We start from the raw sequence: 20,845 nt of genomic DNA, 5'->3' as shown, positions 1-20,845 counted from the left end.
CCAAATCGGAAAAGAAGAAGTAAAACTGTCACTGTTTGCAGATGACATGATACTATACATAGAGAATCCTAAAGATGCTACCAGAAAACTACTAGAGCTAATCAATGAGTTTGGTAAAGTAGCAGGATACAAAATTAATGCACAGAAATCTCTTGCATTCCTATACACTAACGATGAAAAATCTGAAAGAGTTATTAAGGAAACACTCCCTTTTTTTGAATTTTATTTAATTTATTTTTTTATACAGCAGGTTCTTATTAGTCATCCATTTTATACACATCATTGTATACATGTCAATCCCAATCTTGCAATTCATCACACCACCACCACCACAACCACCCCGCCACTTTCCCCCCTTGGTGTCCATACATTTGTTCTCTACATCTGTGTCTCAATTTCTGCCCTGCAAACCGGTTCATCTATAGCACTTTTCTAGGTTCCAAATATATGCGTTAATATGCGATATTTGTTTTTCTCTTTCTGACTTACTTCATTCTGTATGACAGTCTCTAGATTCATCCACATCTCTACAAATGACCCAATTTTGTTCCTTTTTATGGCTGAGTAATATTCCATTGTATATATGTACCACATCTTCTTTATCCATTTGTCTGTCGATGGGCATTTAGGTTGTTTCCATGACCTGGCTATTGTAAATAGTGCTGCAATGAACATTGGGGTGCATGTATGTTTTCAAGTTAGAGTTTTCATCTTTTCCAGATATTTACCCAGGAGTGGGATTGCTGGATCATATGATAGCTCCACTTTTAGTTTTTTTAAGGAACCTCCATACTGTTTTCCATAGTGGCTGCACCAATTTACTTTCCCACCAACAGTGTAGGAGGGTTCCCTTTTCTCCACACCCTCTCCAGCATTTATTATTTGTAGACTTTTGAATGATGGCCATTCTGACCCATGTGAGGTGATACCTCATTGTAATTTTGATTTACATTTCTCTAATGATTAGCGATGTTGAAAATCTTTTCATGTGTCTGTTGCCATCTGTATGTCTTCTTTGGAGAAATGTCTGTTTATGTCTTTTGCCCATTTTTTTATTCGGTGGTTTGTTTGTTTTTTGATAATGAGTTGTGTGAGCTGTTTGTATATTTTGGATATTAAGCCCTTGTCTGTCACATCATTTGCAGATATTTTTTCCCATGTTGTAGGCTGTCTTTTCATTTTGTTGATGGTTTTCTTTGCTGTGCAAAAGCTTTTAAGTTTGATGAGGTTCCATTTGTGTAGTTTTGCTTTTTTTTCTTTTTAAACATCTTTATTGGAGTATAATTGCTTTACAATGGTGTGTTAGTTTCTGCTTTATAACAAAGTGAGTCAGTTATACATATACATATGTCCCCATATTTCTTCCCTCCTGCATCTCCCTCCCTCCCACCCCTCTAGGTGGTTACAAAGCACAGAGCTGATCTCCCTGTGCTATGCGACTGCTTCCTACTAGCTATCTATTTTAAGTTTGGTAGTGTATATACATCCATGACACTCTCTCACTTTGTCCCAGCTTACCCTTCCACCTCCCCGTATCCTCAAGTCCATTCTCTAGTAGATCTGTGTCTTTGTTCCCGTCTACAGCCATACCACCCTGAATGTGCTGGATCTCGTCTGTATTTTTGCTTTTATTTCTTTTGCCTTGGAAGACTGATCTAAGAAAATATTGCTATGATTTATGATGTCACAGAATGTTTTGCCTCTGTTCTCTTCTAGGGGTTTTATGGTATCATGTCTTATATTTAGGTCTTTAAATGATTTTGAGTGTATGTTTGTATATGGTGTTAGAGTGTTTTAATTTCATTGATTTAGATGTAGCTCTCCACCTTTCCCAACACCACTTCTTGAAGAGACTGTCTTTTCTCCATTGTATATTCTTGCCTCCTTTGTCACAGATTAACTGACAAGGTGTGTGGGTTTATTTCTGGGCTGTCTATTCTTTTCCATTGATCTACATATCTGTTTTTGTGCCAGTACTACAGTTTTGATTACTGTAGCTTAGTAATATAGTCTGAAGTATGGAAGGGTTATGCCTCCAGCTTTGTTCTTTTTCCTCAGGATTGCTTTGGGAATTCTGGGTCTTTTGTGGTTCCATGTAAACTTTAGGAGTATTTGTTCTAGTTCTGTGAAAAATGTCATGGGTATTTTGATAGGGATCACATTAAATCTGTAGATTGTTTTGGGTAGTATGGTCATTTTAAAAATATTAATTCTTCCAATCCAAGAGCATGGGATATCATTCTTTGAATCATATTCCGTTTTCCTTATCAGTGTTTTATAGTTTTCAGCATATAGGTCTTTAACCTATATGAAATCCCCATGAATTAAGACAAGAGTTGAGTTGGAGTAAATGACAGTGAGCCAGGAACTATTTTCTTTGAGGAATGATGGGATTTGACCCTGCAATTTATAGAAGACTGCATGCAGGTCTGTACTATAGCCCACCCTCATCTCTCATGTGTAAGGATTTTAAAGCATTCAGTGTGTATCATATACACTTTTATTTTTGATTGAATCTTCAGTTTTGTTTGTTGTTTGCTATTTTTTCTTATGCGTAAAAACTCTATGTTCTTTAAAATATAGTAAAATCTGAAGTAGCTAAGGTAGAGTTTAAAAAACTAGGATTATTGCAGACACTCAAAATTACCTTTCTTGGAGCTACACCAGAAACACTACCATAGACAATCCTTAAATTAAGACTTTTTATTAATGCCCTTAATAAAAAGTTTTCTCTGTTATAAAAGTGGCATACACAATCATACTCATAAAGGGTTTCTCATTTTAGAGGTTGGTGAATTTCAGGGATGTTTCCATTGACTTCTCTCAGGAGGAGTGGGAATTCCTGGACCCTGCTCAGAGGGACTTGTACAAAGGTGTGATGTTGGAGAACTAAAGCAACCTGGTTTCACTGGGTAAGTATATCATTCTTTCTAAACTCAAAATAAGAGTTCCATATTCCTTTGTTTGCTACGTTATGACTCTGGGGGAAATTATGATTGGTATGCCAGTATGTTTCCTATACTCTGAAGCTTTAGGTGCTTTGTGGAATTAGAAATGGGCAGGTTCATGTTGCCTGTTTCATAATGTTCAGAATGCTGGGATGTTGATCTTACCTATTCTTCAGATGATTTTCTTATCCTTATTTGGCCATTAGTTTTAAAATTTCTATTTATATTAAGTCTCCTTAAGCATGGTAAAAATTCTGATTTTGAACATCCATCCCATGGTGATTCATTTTGAGAACGTTGGATATGGGTCCCTGGAATCTGCATTCTGATAGAGTTGGCTGGGGATAGTATTGTGTGAAAAAGAATTCTAGGGTAGCTATAACTCTCCTTATTCTGGGTTATCAAAGCATTGCTTCCCAATTCTGGGAAGTTCATAGCATTGATAGGTTCTTTTTCTTCTCTCAAGCAGGAACCAGAAGGCCTAAACCATCTGTAATCTCCTTACTTGAGAATGGGAAAGAGCCATGGCTGGAAGAGAGAATGGTGACAGGAGCCACAAGCTTAGGTAAGTGAAAAGGAGTGAGGCAGGAGGAACACATAAGCTGATCAGAGAGGAGACCTGAGGTGAAATGTCAGCTTATATTTTTTGACCATCTAAAGGAATCTTACTGTTAACATCTTTGGAGAAATTCTTCTCTTAGGTGGTTCTTAGCTCCAAATTACAGTCTTCATATTCCTTTTCTGGTAATCTCTTTGCTATGTAAAGCAATATTCTTTATTTTTGGTGTCTCACAAAGGCATTACTGTGTACTATTCCAGTAGCTAAATTTAAAAAGTTTTTAAAAAAATGCTCCACAGAAAACTATGTAGTAGAAGAGGTGAGTTTTTAAAAAATTAATTTATTTTTGGCTGCGTTGGGTCTTTGTTGCTGCGCATGGGTTTTCTCTAGTTGCAGTGAGCGGGGGCTACTCTTTGTTGCAGTGCGTGGGCTTCGCACTGTGGTGGCTTCTCTTGTTGAAGAGCACGGCCTCTAGGCGCGGGCTTCAGTAGCTGTGGCGCTCGGGCTTAGTTGCTCCACAGCATGTGGGATCCTTCCGGACCAGGGCCCGAACCCATGTCCCCTGCATTGGCAGGCAGATTCCTAACCACTGCGCCACCAGGGAAGTCCCGAAGAGGTGAATTTTCATACTTCAGCATTATTTACTTTATCTATTTCACCCATATGTTTCAATTAGGAATTTCAGTGTCAAAATTTCAGCAAACAAAAATTAGTTTAAATAATGCATTAATTTTTTGGCTCCTCAACCTGTTAGATGACAGAAACTGAATTTCTGTCACATCTGGAAAAACCTAAGAAATTCAGTATTTCTTTAGCCAATTCAGGGTCTTTTCACCACTCCCTTCCCCACACAGTTAGGCTCTGAATTTACCTAGATTGAGCTCATAAAATATAATAACATGCATTTAATTTATCGGGCTATTATTTTAATGTAATCCATTCACATTGCTCTCTGATGACTTACGTAGGAGCCATCTGATCCTTATTTATCAGTCTTCAATCATCACAGCTATATCCCTTGTTCCTAAATCTAGGACTTTTATCAGTTCTGTTTCTACTGTACTTCTCAAACATTATCAGAGCATGAGAAAAACTGGCTTCTGGCCTAACGCATGTAGGATCTCTGCAGACCTATAATGTCAGGACTTCCCTGCCTAGACATGTCCATAGCTATGTCTTCTCTACTGAATTGTTCACCTTATGAGTTGGAGAGATTCTAGGCACGTCATTATCCATTCCTGGGGAAGAAAACATCTCCTATTTAAACCCCAAACACTATGTGGCTGTTTTATTATTGACTTAAAGTACTTACCTTGATGGTTATAGTTGTGTAGGTTTAACCCCCATGCTTCACTCAGATTTCTGTTCACTCATCAAGTACATAGCTTCATTCAGTCAAGGGTGAGCAGGAAGGACTGACTCTGCCAGATACCCGTTCTCTTAATGCCTTGGGATGCAGCAGGGAGAAATTACATTTGTAAATCTAAAGTTGAGCCTTTTGGATTGTGTTCCCCTGGTTCTCTTATAAGAATACGCTCTTGATGTGCTCTAAGACCCCTGGCATTTTGTCCGAGAGGCAAAGTCTCATTAAGTCTGAGAAAATGGTAGTGATAAAATCATACTGCTTAATATATTGTGATATTACCCTGGCACACATAGATGGGATCCTTAGAGTTGATGTAGCATAGGATCACAAAAGAAAAATGGTGAAGATGATATGACTGTCTCAGTTTAGAAGATGGAGCAAACAAAAAAAAAAAATAGGAGAAAGAGCATGATAGGTTCCTGAAATCACATTTCTGCTCTCTGGAATAAGCAAGTGATCAGCAATGTCACAGGTTGCTGACATAAGGAATGGGATGAAAACATGTTTATGTGACTGTGATGAAAACTTGTGGCTGTTGGTGAGTTTAAATTTTTCATTGTTTTGAGAACAATGCATATATGTGTGACTTTTATACACACATGCACACTTTTTTTTTTTTTTCTGTGGTACGCAGGCCTCTCACTGTTTTGGCCTCTCCCGTTGCGGAGCACAGGCTCCAGACACGCAGACTCAGCGGCCATGGCTTACGGACCTAGCTGCTCCGCGGCATGCGGGATCTTCCCGGACCAGGGCACGAACCTGTGTCCCCTGCATCGGCAGGCGGACTCTCAACCACTGCGCCACCAGGGAAGCCCAACATTCACACTTTTAATAGGCATTCCCTTTAAGCTGGCAATCTCATGTCTAAAAAGTTCTCTTAGACAAATCATCATCATGCATAAATATATGACACAGTGTTTTTGTCCAAAGTGTTTTTATAGAATCAGTCAATCAAAGTAAATTCCAATAATGCAATGCTATATCCTTTAAATACAGTGATGCTGATCTATAATCAATTTCCATTGGAATGTGTCCATAATGTACTGTTGAGTATATGACCAGTTATAGACTGTCCATATCTGTCCATTCTGTCCACACACGATATAAGTTTGCCAGTGCACATATACATACCCATATTGCTTAAATTCATTTCACTTTTGGTCAACATCACTTATTGCTTTGTTGGGATTTTATGTGGTTTTTTTTTAACATCTTTATTGGGGTATAATTGCTTTACAATGGTGTGTTAGTTTCTGCTTTATAACAAAGTGAATCAGTTATACATATACATATGTTCCCATATCTCTTCCCTCTTGCATCTCCCTCCCTCCCACCCTCCCTATCCCACCCCTCCAGGCGGTCACAAAGTACCGAGCTGATCTCCCTGTGCTATGCGGCTGCTTCCCACTAGCTATCTACCTTACGTTTGGTAGTGTATATATGTCCGAGCCTCTCTCTCGCTTTGTCACAGCTCACCCTTCCCCCTCCCCATATCCTCAAGTCTGTTCTCTAGTAGGTCTGTGTCTTTATTCCTGTCTTACCACTAGGTTCTTCATGAAATTTTTTTTTCTTAAATTCCATATATATGTGTTAGCATACGGTATTTGTCTTTCTCTTTCTGACTTACTTCACTCTGTATGACAGACTCTAGGTCTATCCACCTCATTACAAATAGCTCAATTTCGTTTCTTTTTATGGCTGAGTAATATTCCATTGTATATATGTACCACATCATCTTTATCCATTCATCCGATGATGGACACTTAGGTTGTTTCCATCTCCGGGCTATTGTAAATAGAGCTGCAATGAACATTTTGGTACATGACTCTTTTTGAATTATGGTTTTCTCAGGGTATATGCCCAGTAGTGGGATTGCTGGGTCATATGGTAGTTCTATTTTTAGTTTTTTAAGAAACCTCCATACTGTTCTCCATAGTGGTTGCACCAATTCACATTCCCACCAACAGTGCAAGAGGGTTCCCTTTTCTCCACACCCTCTCTAACATTTATTTTTTCTAGATTTTTTGATTCTAACTGGTGTGAGATGATATTTCATTGTAGTTTTGATTTGCATTTCTCTAATGATGTTGAGCATTCTTTCATGTGTTTGTTGGCAGTCTGTGTATCTTCTTTGGAGAAATGTCTATTTAGGTCTTCTGCCCATTTTTGGATTGGGTTGTTTGTTTTTTTGTTATTGAGCTGCATGAGCTGCTTGTAAATTTTGGAAATTAATCCTTTGTCAGTTGCTTCATTGGCAAATATTTTCTCCCATTCTGAGGGTTGTCTTTTGGTCTTGTTTATGGTTTCCTTTGCTGTGCAAAAGCTTTGAAGTTTCATTAGGTCCCATTTGTTTATTTTTGCTTTTATTTCCATTTCTCTAGGAGGTGGGTCAAAAAGGATCTTGCTGTGATTTATGTCATAGAGTGTTCTGCCTATGTTTTCCTCTAAGAGTTTGATAGTTTCTGGCCTTACATTTAGGCCTTTAATCCATTTTGAGCTTATTTTTGTGTATGGTGTTAGGGAGTGATCTAATCTCCTACTTTTACATGTACCTGTCCAGTTTTCCCAGCACCACTTATTGAAGAGGCTGTCCTTTCTCCACTGTACATTCCTGCCTCCTTTATCAAAGATAAGGTGATCATATGTGCGTGGGTTTATCTCTGGGCTTTCTATCCTGTTCTATTGATCTATCTTTCTGTTTCTGTGCCAGTACCATACTGTCTTGATTGCTGTAGCTTTGTAGTATAGTCTGAAGTAAGGGAGCCTGATTCCTCCAGCTCCGTTTTTCGTTCTCAAGATTGCTTTGGATATTCGGGGTCTTTTGTTTTTCCATACAAATTGTGAAATTTTTTGTTCTAGTTCTGTGAAAAATGCCAGTGGTAGTTTGATAGGGATTGCATTGAATCTGTAGATTGCTTTGGGTAGTAGAGCCATTTTCACAATGTTGATTCTTCCAATCCAAGAACATGGTATATCTCTCCATCTATTTGTATCATCTTTAATTTCTTTCATCAGTGTCTTATAATTTTCTTCATACAGGTCTTTTGTCTCCTTAGGTAGGTTTATTCCTAGATATTTTATTCTTTTTGTTGCAATGGTAAATGTAGGATAAAATTTAAATGTTTTAGTGTGTATCGTTTTACATGATTTCCCACTAAAACCAAGCTTCTGTAATTAATCAACTGATTGCACTTGATAAAAGGTATCCACTATGAAAATAAATGATATAAAATGCATTTGATATAACTGTTCAGCTGATAAGCCAGATGAACTTCTTGCTAAGTGGAGAAACAAATACCTTCATTGTAAAAGCCAGTTCCTGTTGGTCATTATATAACTTCCATCTTAATTGAAATTCCTGAATTATTATTCTTGTACCAACCTTTCCACTGAGCTATACACACATATATCTAAATGCCTACTTGATATCACCTCTTTGATACCCAACAAGCATCTCAAAGTTAACATGACCCCCACCCCCATCCTAGACACCTGCTACATACTTGTTGTTTTCTGTCTTGGCAAATGACACTACCATTCATCCAGATGTTCAGGACAAAAATTTAGGCATTATATCTAACTTATTCTTTTCTTCATATGCACATCCAAGCATCAGCCATTCCTGTTAGTTCTACACTTAAATTGCATCCCAATTTGACCATTTTTCATTGACTTTACCATTTACTACCCTAATTCAAACCACATTCATATCTTAAGACCAGTGGTCTCCAAAATAAATCATATAGAAGCAAAACTGCCCACTGACAATTAGAGACCTGAGTCAACAGGACAAGTGGAAGTCCCCAGCCAGGCCCTTCTCTTCCCACCCCCATCCCTGTCCCATGCCATAAGGAGCCTTAGGTTTGGACACTCCAGCTTACATGTCTAAGCTCTGTCTAATCTTACCAAATAGCTTCCACTTGACCACCATGTACACATAGGCAACACTTTCACCTTTTGTAGGACAGATCAAGGGATGGAGCTTTGGACACAGAAGAGGTGTACAGGCTCTGGAAGCAAGCTTGATGCTACTTGAGTGAGGAATTCTCAGATACCCAAAGCATGGTCTGAAGGGGTTTGTGAGCTCTGGACATGCATGTCTCTTTGCATATGGACTTCTCATCAGGAAGGAAAGGTCTTGGCCAAAGGAGGGCCAAATTGTAGCTTTTTGTTTTTTTGAAATATATTTATTTATTTGGCTGTGCCGGGTCTTAGTTGCAGCATGCAGGATTTTCGTTGCTGAGTGTGAGATTTTTGTTGCCATGTGGGATCTTTTTTTTTTTTTTAATTAATTTATTTATTTTTGGCTGCATTGGGTCTCCGTTGCTGCATGTGGGCTTTCTCTAGTTGCGGCGAGTGGGGGCTACTCTTCATTGCGGTGCGTGGGCCTCTCATTGCAGTGGCTTCTCTTGTTGTGGAGCAAGGGCTCTAGGCACACGGACTTAAGTAGTTATGGCATGCAGGCTCAGTAGTTGTGGTGCACGGGCTTAGCTGCTCCGCGGCATGTGGGATCTTCCCAGACCAGGGATCAAACCCATGTCCCCTGCATTGGCTGGCGGATTCTTAACCACTGCACCACCAGGGAAGTCCCATGTGGGATCTTTTTAGTTGTGGCATGCAGGATTTTTTATTTTTTTAGTTGTGGCATGAGGGCTCTTAGCTGCGTGTGGGATCTAGTTCCCTGACTAGGGATCGAACCTGGGCCCCCTGCTTTGGGAGCGTGGGGTCTTAACCACTGGACCACTAGGGAAGTCCCGGTGTGACTATTTGTATGTTAATAATTATTAAAATGTTAGAGGTATTTGTTATTTTAATCAACTGGGTACTAATAATAACTAAATCTTTAAGGAAACTTTGACACAGAGCATTTTGGTCACAGGATAAGAATTAAAATTTCATTTTTGTTGCAGAGAAGTAAAACAAGATTTAATAAAAGATTTTTGAGGATAAGCAGTTGTTACATTAAGATAAAATTGAGTGATGAAAGTGGAGTGGAAATAATTTCAAGTAAAAGGTACCATGTAAAATTTCTAAATGTTAAAAAAGAGGTCTTCCCTGGTGGCGCAGTGGTTGAGAGTCCACCTGCCAATGCAGGGGGCGCGGGTTTGTGCCCTGGTCCGGGAGGATCCCACGTGCCGCGGAGCGGCTGAGCCCGTGAGCCGTGGCCGCTGAGCCTGCGCGTCCGGAGCCTGTGCTCCGCAGCGAGAGAGGCCACAGCAGTGAGAGGCCCGCGTTCCGCAAAAAAAAAAAAAAAAAAGAGCTTGCTCGTGTGTGTTTAATGAACGATGAAGATATCTAGCCTATTGAAAACATGCTAGAAATTATATCTTTGCATTATTTAAACTTATGAAAACATTGTAGGTGTCAACTTAAAAATGTAAAAGGGAGTACATTATTTTTAAAAATTGTTTCAGGGGGAATGTAACCAAACATATGAAAGACCACTGCTCTGATAAAGGAAGATCAAGCTTAGTAAATGATGTGTCGAGGTATACCATCACAGACATGTATGCTATTGAGAAGTAAATAAGGCTGACCCCTGTACCACACCAGCTATCTGAACTTTCATAAGTTGTCACACTTCTGATACAAAGGAAATTACACAGTTCTTGGCTCTTAGAAGTTACCCATTAAATTTAAATTCTCTTCCCTAGAAATTAGTAGTGGGTTTTATATGTATCTGGATTTGACAATCACAAATTTTGGTGTGGGAGTTTCTTCACTAGCATTAATGTTAGGGTATGAATGCTTTCCAAACATCTCAATAAGCCGTGTCTAGTAAGCCCTGGTAAAATCGTGCTTTATTCTTCACTCCACAGGGTTATATAAAAACATTCTAGGGCAAAGAATACGGATGGTCAATTAAAATAACTAAGACAAGAAGTTGTTCTTGGTTTCTTCATTATCAATTTTACTTCATTCTCAATTCAAAGAAGAACTACTGCCTTCAAATAAGAAACAAGTGAAAAAACAGAGCTTATAAATACAGAGTACAGTTTGGTGGTTGCCAGGGGCAGGGTGCGGGGGTTGGGCAAAATGGGTGAAGGGGATCCGTTATAAAATAAATCATGGGGATGTACATGTACAGCATGGTAACTATAGTTAATAATACCATATTGCATATTTGAAAATTGCTAAGAGAGTAGATCTTAAAAGTTCTTACCATAAGAAAAAAAATTTTTTTCTAACTATGTATGGTGATGGATGTTAACTAGACTTACTGAAGTGATCACTTTGCAATACTTACAAATATCAAATCATTCCATTGTGTACCTGAAACAAATGTAAAAGTCAATTATACATCAATAACTAATATACATAATAGTCTACAAAACAAATCACATACCATGGTTCTCACACTTGTTAGGATACTGAGGACTGTGACATCATGAGGGCAATTAGTGGTTCACCATGAAATATTTATATTCGATAATAAGTAAAGTTGGGGAAATATATATTCATTATAAAAATTACAACAAAATAGGTAAAAACATCAGTGCATCGAAATAACTACATATTAAACTAGATGTAAACTATTTCACAATTTGTATTGCTTTGTTATTAAGACACCATTATTAAATATGAGCCAGTTTTTGTTACCTACTAGGATTCCTTTATAAGGAAGTAGAAACATTGTTAAGAAAAGTTCCTGGGAAGAAATATAACTTGGAAAGTTATATTAATTTATTTTCCAGCAAATTTTAAAACGCTCATGTGCTGATTACTTCCCTGTTGTTGTTTCAGCTCCAAGCATGTCTTTCTCTTATTCTGTGATGCTAGGGCTGGGACTCTGACAAAGACATTTCCTATTCTCCCTTGCTAGTTGGCTTCCTGTTATAGTTTGTCAATGGAGGCATTAAAGGGATTTTGGGAGACAGAAAGGGAGAAGGAACCCGCTTCCTATTTTCCAGATTTTTTAGTATCTCTCTAGCAGCATCTAGATATATCTAGTATATCTCTAGCAGAATCTCTCTAGCTTGCCTGTAGAATCTTTCTGCTTTCCCAGCACCAGTACCAAACCTAGTTAACAGCCAGCCTGACACCCCTCTTCAGAGCTTTTAGGTTCTAGTAAATCCATCTCTTCCCCTTTGTTCCCCAAGCTCTAGGGTTTAGCTGCTTCCTGAAGTTACAAATCTCTCCCCTTTTTGCTCTTTGAGGCCTTCCTTCAAAATTGTGTAATCAATTTCCTGTAATTAAATCTTCTGTTTGAAATTCCCAGCATAGTTCTGCTTTCTTGATTAGACCCTGATAAACAGAGTCCTACGACAATTTCTTTGAGCAGTACAAACACTTAGTTGACATACTTTGAGGACCACTGCCATACTCTACTGGAGATGACTGGGCTCAAACCAGTGTTGGACTTGGTGGTATGAGACAAGAAAAATAAAGGACAAAAAGTCTTCTTATGATCAATTACTGACATATGAAGAGATAGTCATACATACAGTTTCTCTGAAGGTACACCTTACCAGTCAGGAAGTATCTTAAATTTCTAGCACTTTAGAATGAAACATCCAAGAAGATCTCTAACCTGCGTGATAGTTAAGTCCAGGGAAGAGCTGTGTGATGTATTTGTCAAGCACCAAACCACAATTATCATCCAAAGAATTCTTTTTTTTTTTTTTTTGGCTGTGTCGGGTCTTAGTTGCGGCATGTAGGATCTTCGTTGAGGCATGTGCGATTTTTCATTGCAGCGTGGGCTCTTGTGATGTGAGGGCTTCTCTCTAGTTGTGGCATGCAGATTTTCTCTCTCTAGTTGTGGCACATGGGTTCCAGGGCACGTGGGCTCTGTAGTTGTGGTGCTCGGGCTCCAGAGCATGTGGACTTTGTAGTTTGAGGCACGTGGGCTCTCTCGTTGAGGCACCCCAGCTCAGCAGTTGTGGCGGGCAGGCTTAGTTGCCCCACAGCATGTGGGGTCTTAGTTCCCTGACCAGGGATCAAACCTGCGTCCCCTGAATTGGAAGGCAGATTCTTTACCACTGGACCACCAGGGAAGTCCCGTCATCCAAAGAATTCCTAAAGGGTAAATTTCCCATTAAAGCAACCCAACTATTAAATGTTTGTGGAGCCTTAAAAAATAATTGCTTGCTTTCTTCTGAATGTAACAATGCAATGTAACAACAGTTTCACAGAGTAAAGTGCAAATCACTTTAGTCCTAGTAGCCAGACTCCCTTTGTCCAAGACTCTGGGGCTTTAGCTATTAGAGGGCTCTTTCTCGGGAGGGGACTGGAGGGAATCTCCAAGGATGTGTTCTTATTTCAAGAACTTCCCTTTGCTTCCACACACCCCCACTTACCGAGATCTTGACTTGTGTGCACCTTCCAGATCTTCCAAGGTCTGGGGCAGAATGTTGGTTTGTTTGGAACCTTCACTGACAAAGACTCTCTCCTTGACCAAACTTTTAGTCAGACTCCTCTGAACCCTCTTCTTAACTAGGCTTCAACCTTTGGGCTTCAATGTTTGTCTTTGCAACACCCACTTTTAGAAAGAATTCTGTCATGTCAGTTTAGCTTGAGTTCTTGATATCTGATCAGTCTCAATATCTAATTAAATTCCTCATCCACCCAGGTGGTATCTGATCACTCTGGCCAGCCCTCAGCAAGAATCCTGTTGGTCAGTATAGTGAGAATTCCCCCCTACCCTTTATGTCTCCTCTTTGTAATTTTCCATGAACTGACCACCCCCCAACCCCAACTTGCTCCTTGCCTATAAATCCCCACTTGTTCTTGCTATATTTGGAATTGAGCCCAGTTCTATACTGAAGTCCCTTTCCCCCTATTGCAATATTTCCTGAATTAAAAAACAAACAAACAAAACAAAAACCCCTCAACTACTGTTCAGCTCTGGTTTTCTTTAACATCACTCAGAGGTTCACATTCTTCTCCTCCTGACTGTGGACAGTTTTTCTTAAAGCTGGGCCCTAATTAAAGTTTTAAAGTGAAAAGGAGAAACAGCAATAAACCCCAGAGCTGTTGGCTACAACATTATAAATGGCTTTGGTGCAAATGAGCATCTTCCTACAACTAGAATATAATTACCCTCTGTGCCTGGCATCACATATGGGGCAATCAGAGAAGGGGTAGTAAAAATGAGGATAACACTGACCCCACCCATGGCCGGAGGTGAGGGGTTGGGTGGGGGTGGGAGAACAGTTAGACCTGGAGACAGGCACACACACAGACACACAAACACTCTTCTCCCACGTACTCAACCCTAAAGAAAAGCCCAGAAACACCGCCCATTATGGGTAAACTCCTGCGATCTCTGGGATAAGAACACAGTTACAGAAACGTCATGCCCAAAGTCAGCCACAGTTCTTCACACACCCACAATCACTCTCTCATTCTTGGCGTGACAGACCCACAATCTGTCACACAACGACCCACACTCACGGGCGTGACAAAATACAGAAGCTCACTACACCGACAGAACCCGTTGCCCCGTAGTGAGCAAGCACAAAAGTGTGCAGCGACAGTCGCACACACAAACCGCCCCACCTGAGCATTCAATAACAGTCACGGACGTGCACAGCTTCACCGCTCCCTCACACACAGTAGCCCAGAGTCATTTGAGTGCCCAAGATCGCCCAGGGTCGCACACAGCGTTCCGTGTACCCGCACCTGCGGCCGCGGTCACCTGTAGCGCAGGCGCGATGTCGAGGCTTGTCTCGGGGCCCTGTGGGAAATGTTGTTCTTTCCGCAAAGAGGCCGAGGCGCAAAGCGTTCTGGGGCTCGTGGTCCGCGGAGTCGGAAGGAAAAGCTGAGTCGCTAGTCCAGGTTCCTGCAGCTGGAGTTTACCCAGCGGAGCTCGGTGTCCCGCGCGCCTCAGTCCCCGCCCCGCTCCGCCCCGCAGGGGATTCTGGGAGGCGACATCGCCGGTCTTGGGTCGTTGGGCGTGTTTCCAGAGCCAGCGGGGCTGGGAGGTGAGTAGGGCCTTGCTACGCGCGAGAGCCAGAGGGCAGGGCCGGGCTTGGGGTGGACCGGCAGGGAACGGGGTAGGAACCAGGAGGGCGCCGCCGAGGAGACTGTGTGACAGGCTGCGGGTGTGACGGTGTGATCTTCTGTGTCACCGTGTATGTAATTGTGTGCGACTGTGACCGTCTGTCTCCGGTATAAAACTCCGAGTCTATGTGTGTTTGTGCATGACTGTCTCCGCAGGTGTAACTGTGTTATTGTGTATGGGTTTGTGAGAGATTGCGGGTGTGACTCTGTGTGTGTGTGTGTCGCTGTGTGGGTGTGTGTGTGACTGTGTTTGACCCCTTGTCCCTGTGGATATAACTGCGTTTGAATGTGTGTGACAGAAGGTGTCATTACGTGCCCATGACCATCTATATCTGCAGGCATAATTTTTGTGTAATTGTGACAGGATGTGTGACTTTGTGTGGTATGTCACTATGCATGAGATTGTGTGTGACTGTCTCTCTGTTGGAGTAACTGTGTATCGTCATCTCTATCTTTGTGTTAATACCAGTGTGTATGTATGTGACATTACAGTCGCAATTATGTGACCATATATATGTGTGTGATTGGGTGAGAATTTGTATGTGTATGTCAGACCTAGTGTGTGATTGTGAGACACAGAAAGATTAAAATTACTCACCCACATTCACACAGTTACTAAATGACAGAATCAGGACTTAAGCCCAGGCAATTTGGCTCCAGAGGCCTTGCTTTTAATTGCTAAACCCTCTTGATCTTTCCCATGCTGTGAGGGTGAAAAATGGGGGCCCTGAGTTCTGAGGGTGTTGGAGAGTATTGTCTGTGGTCTTGGACTAGGACCCTTCTGGACATAGAACTTAACCTGTGTCTCTTTGTTTAGTCCCCTTGTGAGTAACAGAACCCAATCTAAAGACACTGTGGTGAAACCATCCTCATATTGGCTGCTTTTGGGGGAGGAAAGCCCAACCTGAAAGCCCAGTCTTCCTCTCCTTAGGCCATGGAGTTTGAGATTTTAGGTTTGTCCTTGTCAAAACTCTTCCATGTTTGGTGCTGAGAGAGGCTGATCCATGGCTCTTTTTCTCACATACCAAGTGAACTAAGTGTTTGGTTCTGACTTCACGTAATAAAGAAAAATGCTCTCATTTCCTTTTCAACTGTGTGTGTAAAATCTAAGTGGCAATAAGGGTGGCACTTCTCTATGCCAGGAGTTGGCTCAAGCAATCTTGACAGTGAGGAAAGGTTCTGACAGTTGGGTTGATTTGCCCAAGGTCACGTAGCCAATGAGGAAAGGAATGGAGAGTCAGTGTGTGTCTGGGGGTCTATATAAAGCACAAGTCTTTCACAGCACCTTTCAGTGACTGATGGTTCATCTCAAACTTGAAAAGTATTATTCAAATGATACACAGCGATTTGAAACAGCAATTTAAAAGCTATTTTTTTTATGCAGGTACTACTTAGAGCTCCCAGGTGCTGAGAAGACTTCACTGATTCTCCTCTTGGGTTGCAAAGGCTTTTATAAACAAATTCAAGCTGCATTACACTAAGGAAATAATTTTCTTACAGATTGAGTTGGTTAGTGCAGAGTAGCCCAGAATTAGGGGGTTGTATATCTTAAATTCTAAGTCAAACACAACTATCTTTGTTTTCAGTGTGAAGAAATGTTGGCTCTGAGAAGACAAGGAACTTGTTTCAGGCTGTGCAGTTTCTTGTTGGTTTGGTATTGAAATTTGTCAATGTTTGCCTCAGGCTGAATTTCTGTGGAGTAATAGAGGTAACACCTGCCACCTCCGAATATGCTTCGCTGAAAAACATATAGCATTGATTTCTCAGGTTATGCTGAATATTTCCCATACAAACATTGTGGTCTCTTGAAAGAGGACCAGTTTTTGAGCCACACTGCAGTTGACTCTTATGACTTTGAGTTAGCTGTTTAAGCTTTTTGAACCTCAATTTCACTGGTGGTAAAATGGGGATAATAATACCTACCTTTGCAGTTTTGTGAAGATTAAATAAGATAATGACATACACAACATGTGTAACATTGCTATTTATATTACAGGAGCCACAGTAAGATTTATTTATTTGTTTATCAAATATGTTTTTAGTACTTACAGTGGTTCTGGCATTATTCTAGCACTAGAGATATACCAGTGAACGCAACAAATCCTGGCTGTCTTAAATCTTATACTGTTGTTTGGGAAGACAACAGTTAACAGAAAAAAAAAAAGTAACATGTCCAATGATGTTAAATGCTAAGAAGAAAAATAAATAAAGATAAGGAAAAATAATAACTGGGAGGGAGAGTCCCTTTAGGTAGAATAGGGAGGTCCCTCCAATGTTGTTAACAATTGAGCACAGATAAGAATGAAGAGAGGGAATGTGCTGTGTCCAGGCAGAAGGAAAAGCCAAGGCCACAGCCTTGAAAAAGGAGTGTGGACAATGTTTGAGGAACTATAAGGAAATCTGTATGCCTGGAGTAGGGTGAATAAGGGGGAGAAGAGTGGGAAATGAGGTCTAAGGGACAGCCAGGGCTAGATCATAAATTGTCTTATTGGTGATAGGATGGACTTTAGATTTTGTTGAGTTCAGGCTGTGTGTCCTTAATATCAGTCAGGAGTTCAGGGGTTAAGTTCAGCTTTGGCCTTTTTTGTCAGATCTTGGAACAGGGTAGGACTGGTCCATGTAAAGAAACTAGCGACCATAAAGGGCCAAAAAACTCTGTGAGTCTCAGATCAGCAACATAGGGCTGCTCTGCCATTTTTTTTTCTTGTTTAACTCTCCCTTCTCAGGACTTTGTTCTCCAAAAGAGAAAATTGAAGAAGGAAGGAAGAATGGCTGTTGGACTATGTAAATCCATGTCCCAGGTAAGTTGATGTTTTCACTTTGTTTCCAGAAATTCCACATCATTTTTCAGGACTTTGGGACCTCAGAGAGAGTCACAAGTAGCCCAGTGAGTGCACTCTTCACTTCTCTCTCTCCACTATTTGTTCATATAATCCTTCTACAAAACATTTAGTTGCTATTTTTACTCAGTGTTGTGCTTAAATGTATGATGGAACAGAACTTTTCCTCTTTAGATGAATCACGATTTGTTGTGTTGGAGATGAATGCAAGTGAAATAAAGGATGGAGTGTGATTATCAAATAGGGAGGTCAAGGATGGTTTTTCTGAGAAAGTGACAGTTGAGCAAAGAAAAACCTGAGTGAAAGTAGGGAGTAAGTTTTGTGGCGATCTGGGAAGAGCTTTAAAAAAGTAGAAGGAATAGCAAGTACAAAGTTACTGTGTTGGGAGCATGTTTGATGTGTTCCAGGGATAGCAATAAGCCAGTATCCTCAGACAGAAATGTGCACTGTGAGATTAGAGCAGTAGCTGGGAACCAAATTATGCAGGCCCTTAAAAGTCATGACCAGAACTTTGACTTTTGTTCTAAAGGTGAAGGAGAAACATTGGGGTATTTGTGATGTGATTTGATTTATGTTTTAAAAGGAAAATAAATAGCAGAGAAGTAACAGTGGAAGCAGGGAGGCCAGTCAGGAGACTGCTGCAAAAATCCAGGTGGGAGGTGATAGCTTCCTGGACCATGGTGGTGGCATTGGAGCTGGTGAGATTCTGGGTGTATATTGGAGATATAAAATATGGGATTTGATCAGGGATTGGTTGTGGAGTATGAGAGGAAGAAAGAAATCATGAATGACTACAAAGATTTTTGACCTGGGCAATTGTGTAAATGGTCATGCCATTTACTGAGATGGGAAGACAGGGTGGGATGAGATAAGAATCAAGAATTGAGTTCTAGATATATTAAATTCGAGAGACCTGTTGGATATCCAAGTAAAGTATTGATTATATATCTAGAGTTCAGGACTGGAGATGTGAATTTGAGAGTCATTAGTGTATTTAAAGCCATGGGACAGGATGAGATTATCTTGAGGGTAGGATTGTGGCGAATGTAGATAGGAAAGTGGTCCAAGGACTGAGCTTAAGGCATTCAATATAAGAGGCTGACAAGAAGAGGAGGAACCAGCAAAAGAGACTAAGAAGGACTGATGTAGAAGGAAAACCAGGAGAGTGTGGGTCCCGTGAGTCAATAGTAGAAAGCATTTCAAGGAGATGATCAACTGAGTTAAATTCTTCTGAGAGAGACTGAGGAAGATGCTAGGACCATATGGGAGTACTTGGCAAACAGCATCTTTTAAAAAATTTCAGGGTTTGGTGACCTTCAGGGATGTGGCTCTAAATTTTTCCCAAGAGGAGTGGGAATGGCTGGACTCATCTCAGAAGGATTTGTACAGAGATGTCATGTTGGAGAACTACAGGAACTTGGTATGGCTTGGTAAGGATATGTATCCCCCATAATTCAAATCTTCCCTATGAGGTGTTTATGCTTCCTCCATTGGGAATATCTAGGGCATCTTAAATGCTTAGCTGGATTTCTACTTCGTGTTCCCAGGAAATTATTCAAAGTAGTTTCATAGAGTTATAAATGAGTATAGTTCCCTTTGCTCTAGAATGATGGTTTGGGATAGCAGCATTAGTATGGCGTGGAAATTTTTTAAATTGCAAATTATGGGGTCCCACTATAGACCTACAGAATCTGGGAATAGGCCTAATAGTCTGGGTTTTAATGAGCCCTCCAAGTGGTTCTGATACCCATTAAAATTTGAGAACCACTGTGGCTTCTGATTCAGTAGGTCTGGTTGGGGCAGCCTGAGAATTTGCATTTCTAATAAGTTCCTAGGTGATGGTTCTTCTGCTCTAGTACTTTGAGAACTGCTGCTATGAAGAAGCTTTGTCTGTCTCATTCTCCATTCAAGCATCTTTCCATTCTCTGGTCCTTCCTCTAATGTCCTTTCTTGCCTAATGACCAAGAGATTGAGTCTGAGTCTGGAACAGCAATAGCAAGTTGATTTGTTTATCTATCTGTCTGTCTTGCTGGCTCTCATTTTTCTTCTCCTGTAAACAGGACTTTCCATTTCTAAGCCCAACATGATCTCCTTATTGGAGCAAGGGAAGGATCCTTGCATGGTGGAGAGAGAGATGTCAGATGGTCAATATGCAGGTGAGTGACGGGGAACAGGGAGGGCTGTTGTAAGGTGACAGCACAAGTGGTCATAAGAAGACTGCCCTGCATTTGAGGAGGCTGTCCTGGGCTTCAGGGGGTCATTTCCTCTCTATTTCTATCAAGTTACATTCTCAATAATATTTCTACCTATACCCTGAATCTTGTTCCTTTTAAGTTCTTTCCCCTTTATGGATAGAGTTATATACATTTCTAGATTTCTTTTTAGAGTTTTAATTTTATCAAAGTTATGCATGCACATTGGTTGAAGAGACAAGTTGTTTTATAAGGCTTATTCCTTTAAAAAAGGAGGTCTCTTGCCCGCTTCCCAGTTTCTCTCTCCCTAGAGGGATCCACTTTCTTTACTTTGGCAGCTTCTTTTGGTGTCTCCTTCACGTCTCTAATAAATATGTTTATGTTGCTATTTCTTGATTGTTTTTTTCAGGTTTAGTCCTCATCCAATATCTTCATTAAGAAAATAAGAATTTAGTACTTTCTTATCCTGAATCCAACATGTGTGTGAGCATGCACGCGCACACACACAATTTCTGTCTTCCTATCTCACTGATACCGTAATTTTTAAAGTTTTATTTTTTTAATTGAAGTGTAGTTGATTTACCACGTTGTGCCAATCTCTGCTGTACAGCAAAGTGACTCAGTTATACACATATGGACATTCTTTTTTTTAATATTCTTTTCCATTATGGTTTATCACAGGATATTGAATATAGTTCCCTGTGCTATAAGTAGGACCTTGTTGTTTATCCATCCTATATGTAATAGTTTACATCTGCTAATCCCACACTCCCAGTTCTTCCCTCCCCCACCCCCTCCCTCTTGGCAACCACAAGTCTGTTCTCTATGTCTATGAGTCTGTTTCTGTTTTGTAGGTAGGTTCATTTGAGCCATATTTTTAGATTCCACATATAAGTGATATAATATGGTATTTGTCTTTCTCTTTATGAATTATTATG

General features: G+C 40.4%; 2 protein-coding genes across 2 annotated transcripts in view; both read left to right on the top strand.

Moving 5' to 3' along the window:
* The window catches only part of LOC115862604 (zinc finger protein 527), a 62,207-nt gene that overhangs the window by 3,016 nt on the left and 38,346 nt on the right, over positions 1-20,845 (top strand). Inside the window, exons 2-7 of the mRNA XM_070044218.1 lie at positions 2,786-2,912; positions 3,418-3,513; positions 16,462-16,583; positions 17,602-17,676; positions 19,019-19,145; positions 19,776-19,871. Coding sequence (XP_069900319.1) covers positions 17,644-17,676; positions 19,019-19,145; positions 19,776-19,871 — 256 coding nt within the window. The 5' untranslated portion in view covers positions 2,786-2,912; positions 3,418-3,513; positions 16,462-16,583; positions 17,602-17,643. The remainder of the gene's footprint in view (positions 1-2,785; positions 2,913-3,417; positions 3,514-16,461; positions 16,584-17,601; positions 17,677-19,018; positions 19,146-19,775; positions 19,872-20,845) is intronic.
* The window catches only part of ZNF875 (zinc finger protein 875), a 72,261-nt gene that overhangs the window by 37,245 nt on the left and 14,171 nt on the right, over positions 1-20,845 (top strand). The gene's annotated exons all lie outside the window — the stretch shown is intronic.

The sequence above is a fragment of the Globicephala melas genome, chromosome 19 (genome assembly GCF_963455315.2).
Source record: "Globicephala melas chromosome 19, mGloMel1.2, whole genome shotgun sequence".
NCBI classification, from domain to species: domain Eukaryota; kingdom Metazoa; phylum Chordata; class Mammalia; order Artiodactyla; family Delphinidae; genus Globicephala; species Globicephala melas.
Note: the sequence above shows the minus strand (reverse complement) of the source record. Positions and strands in the feature narration are given on the sequence as shown.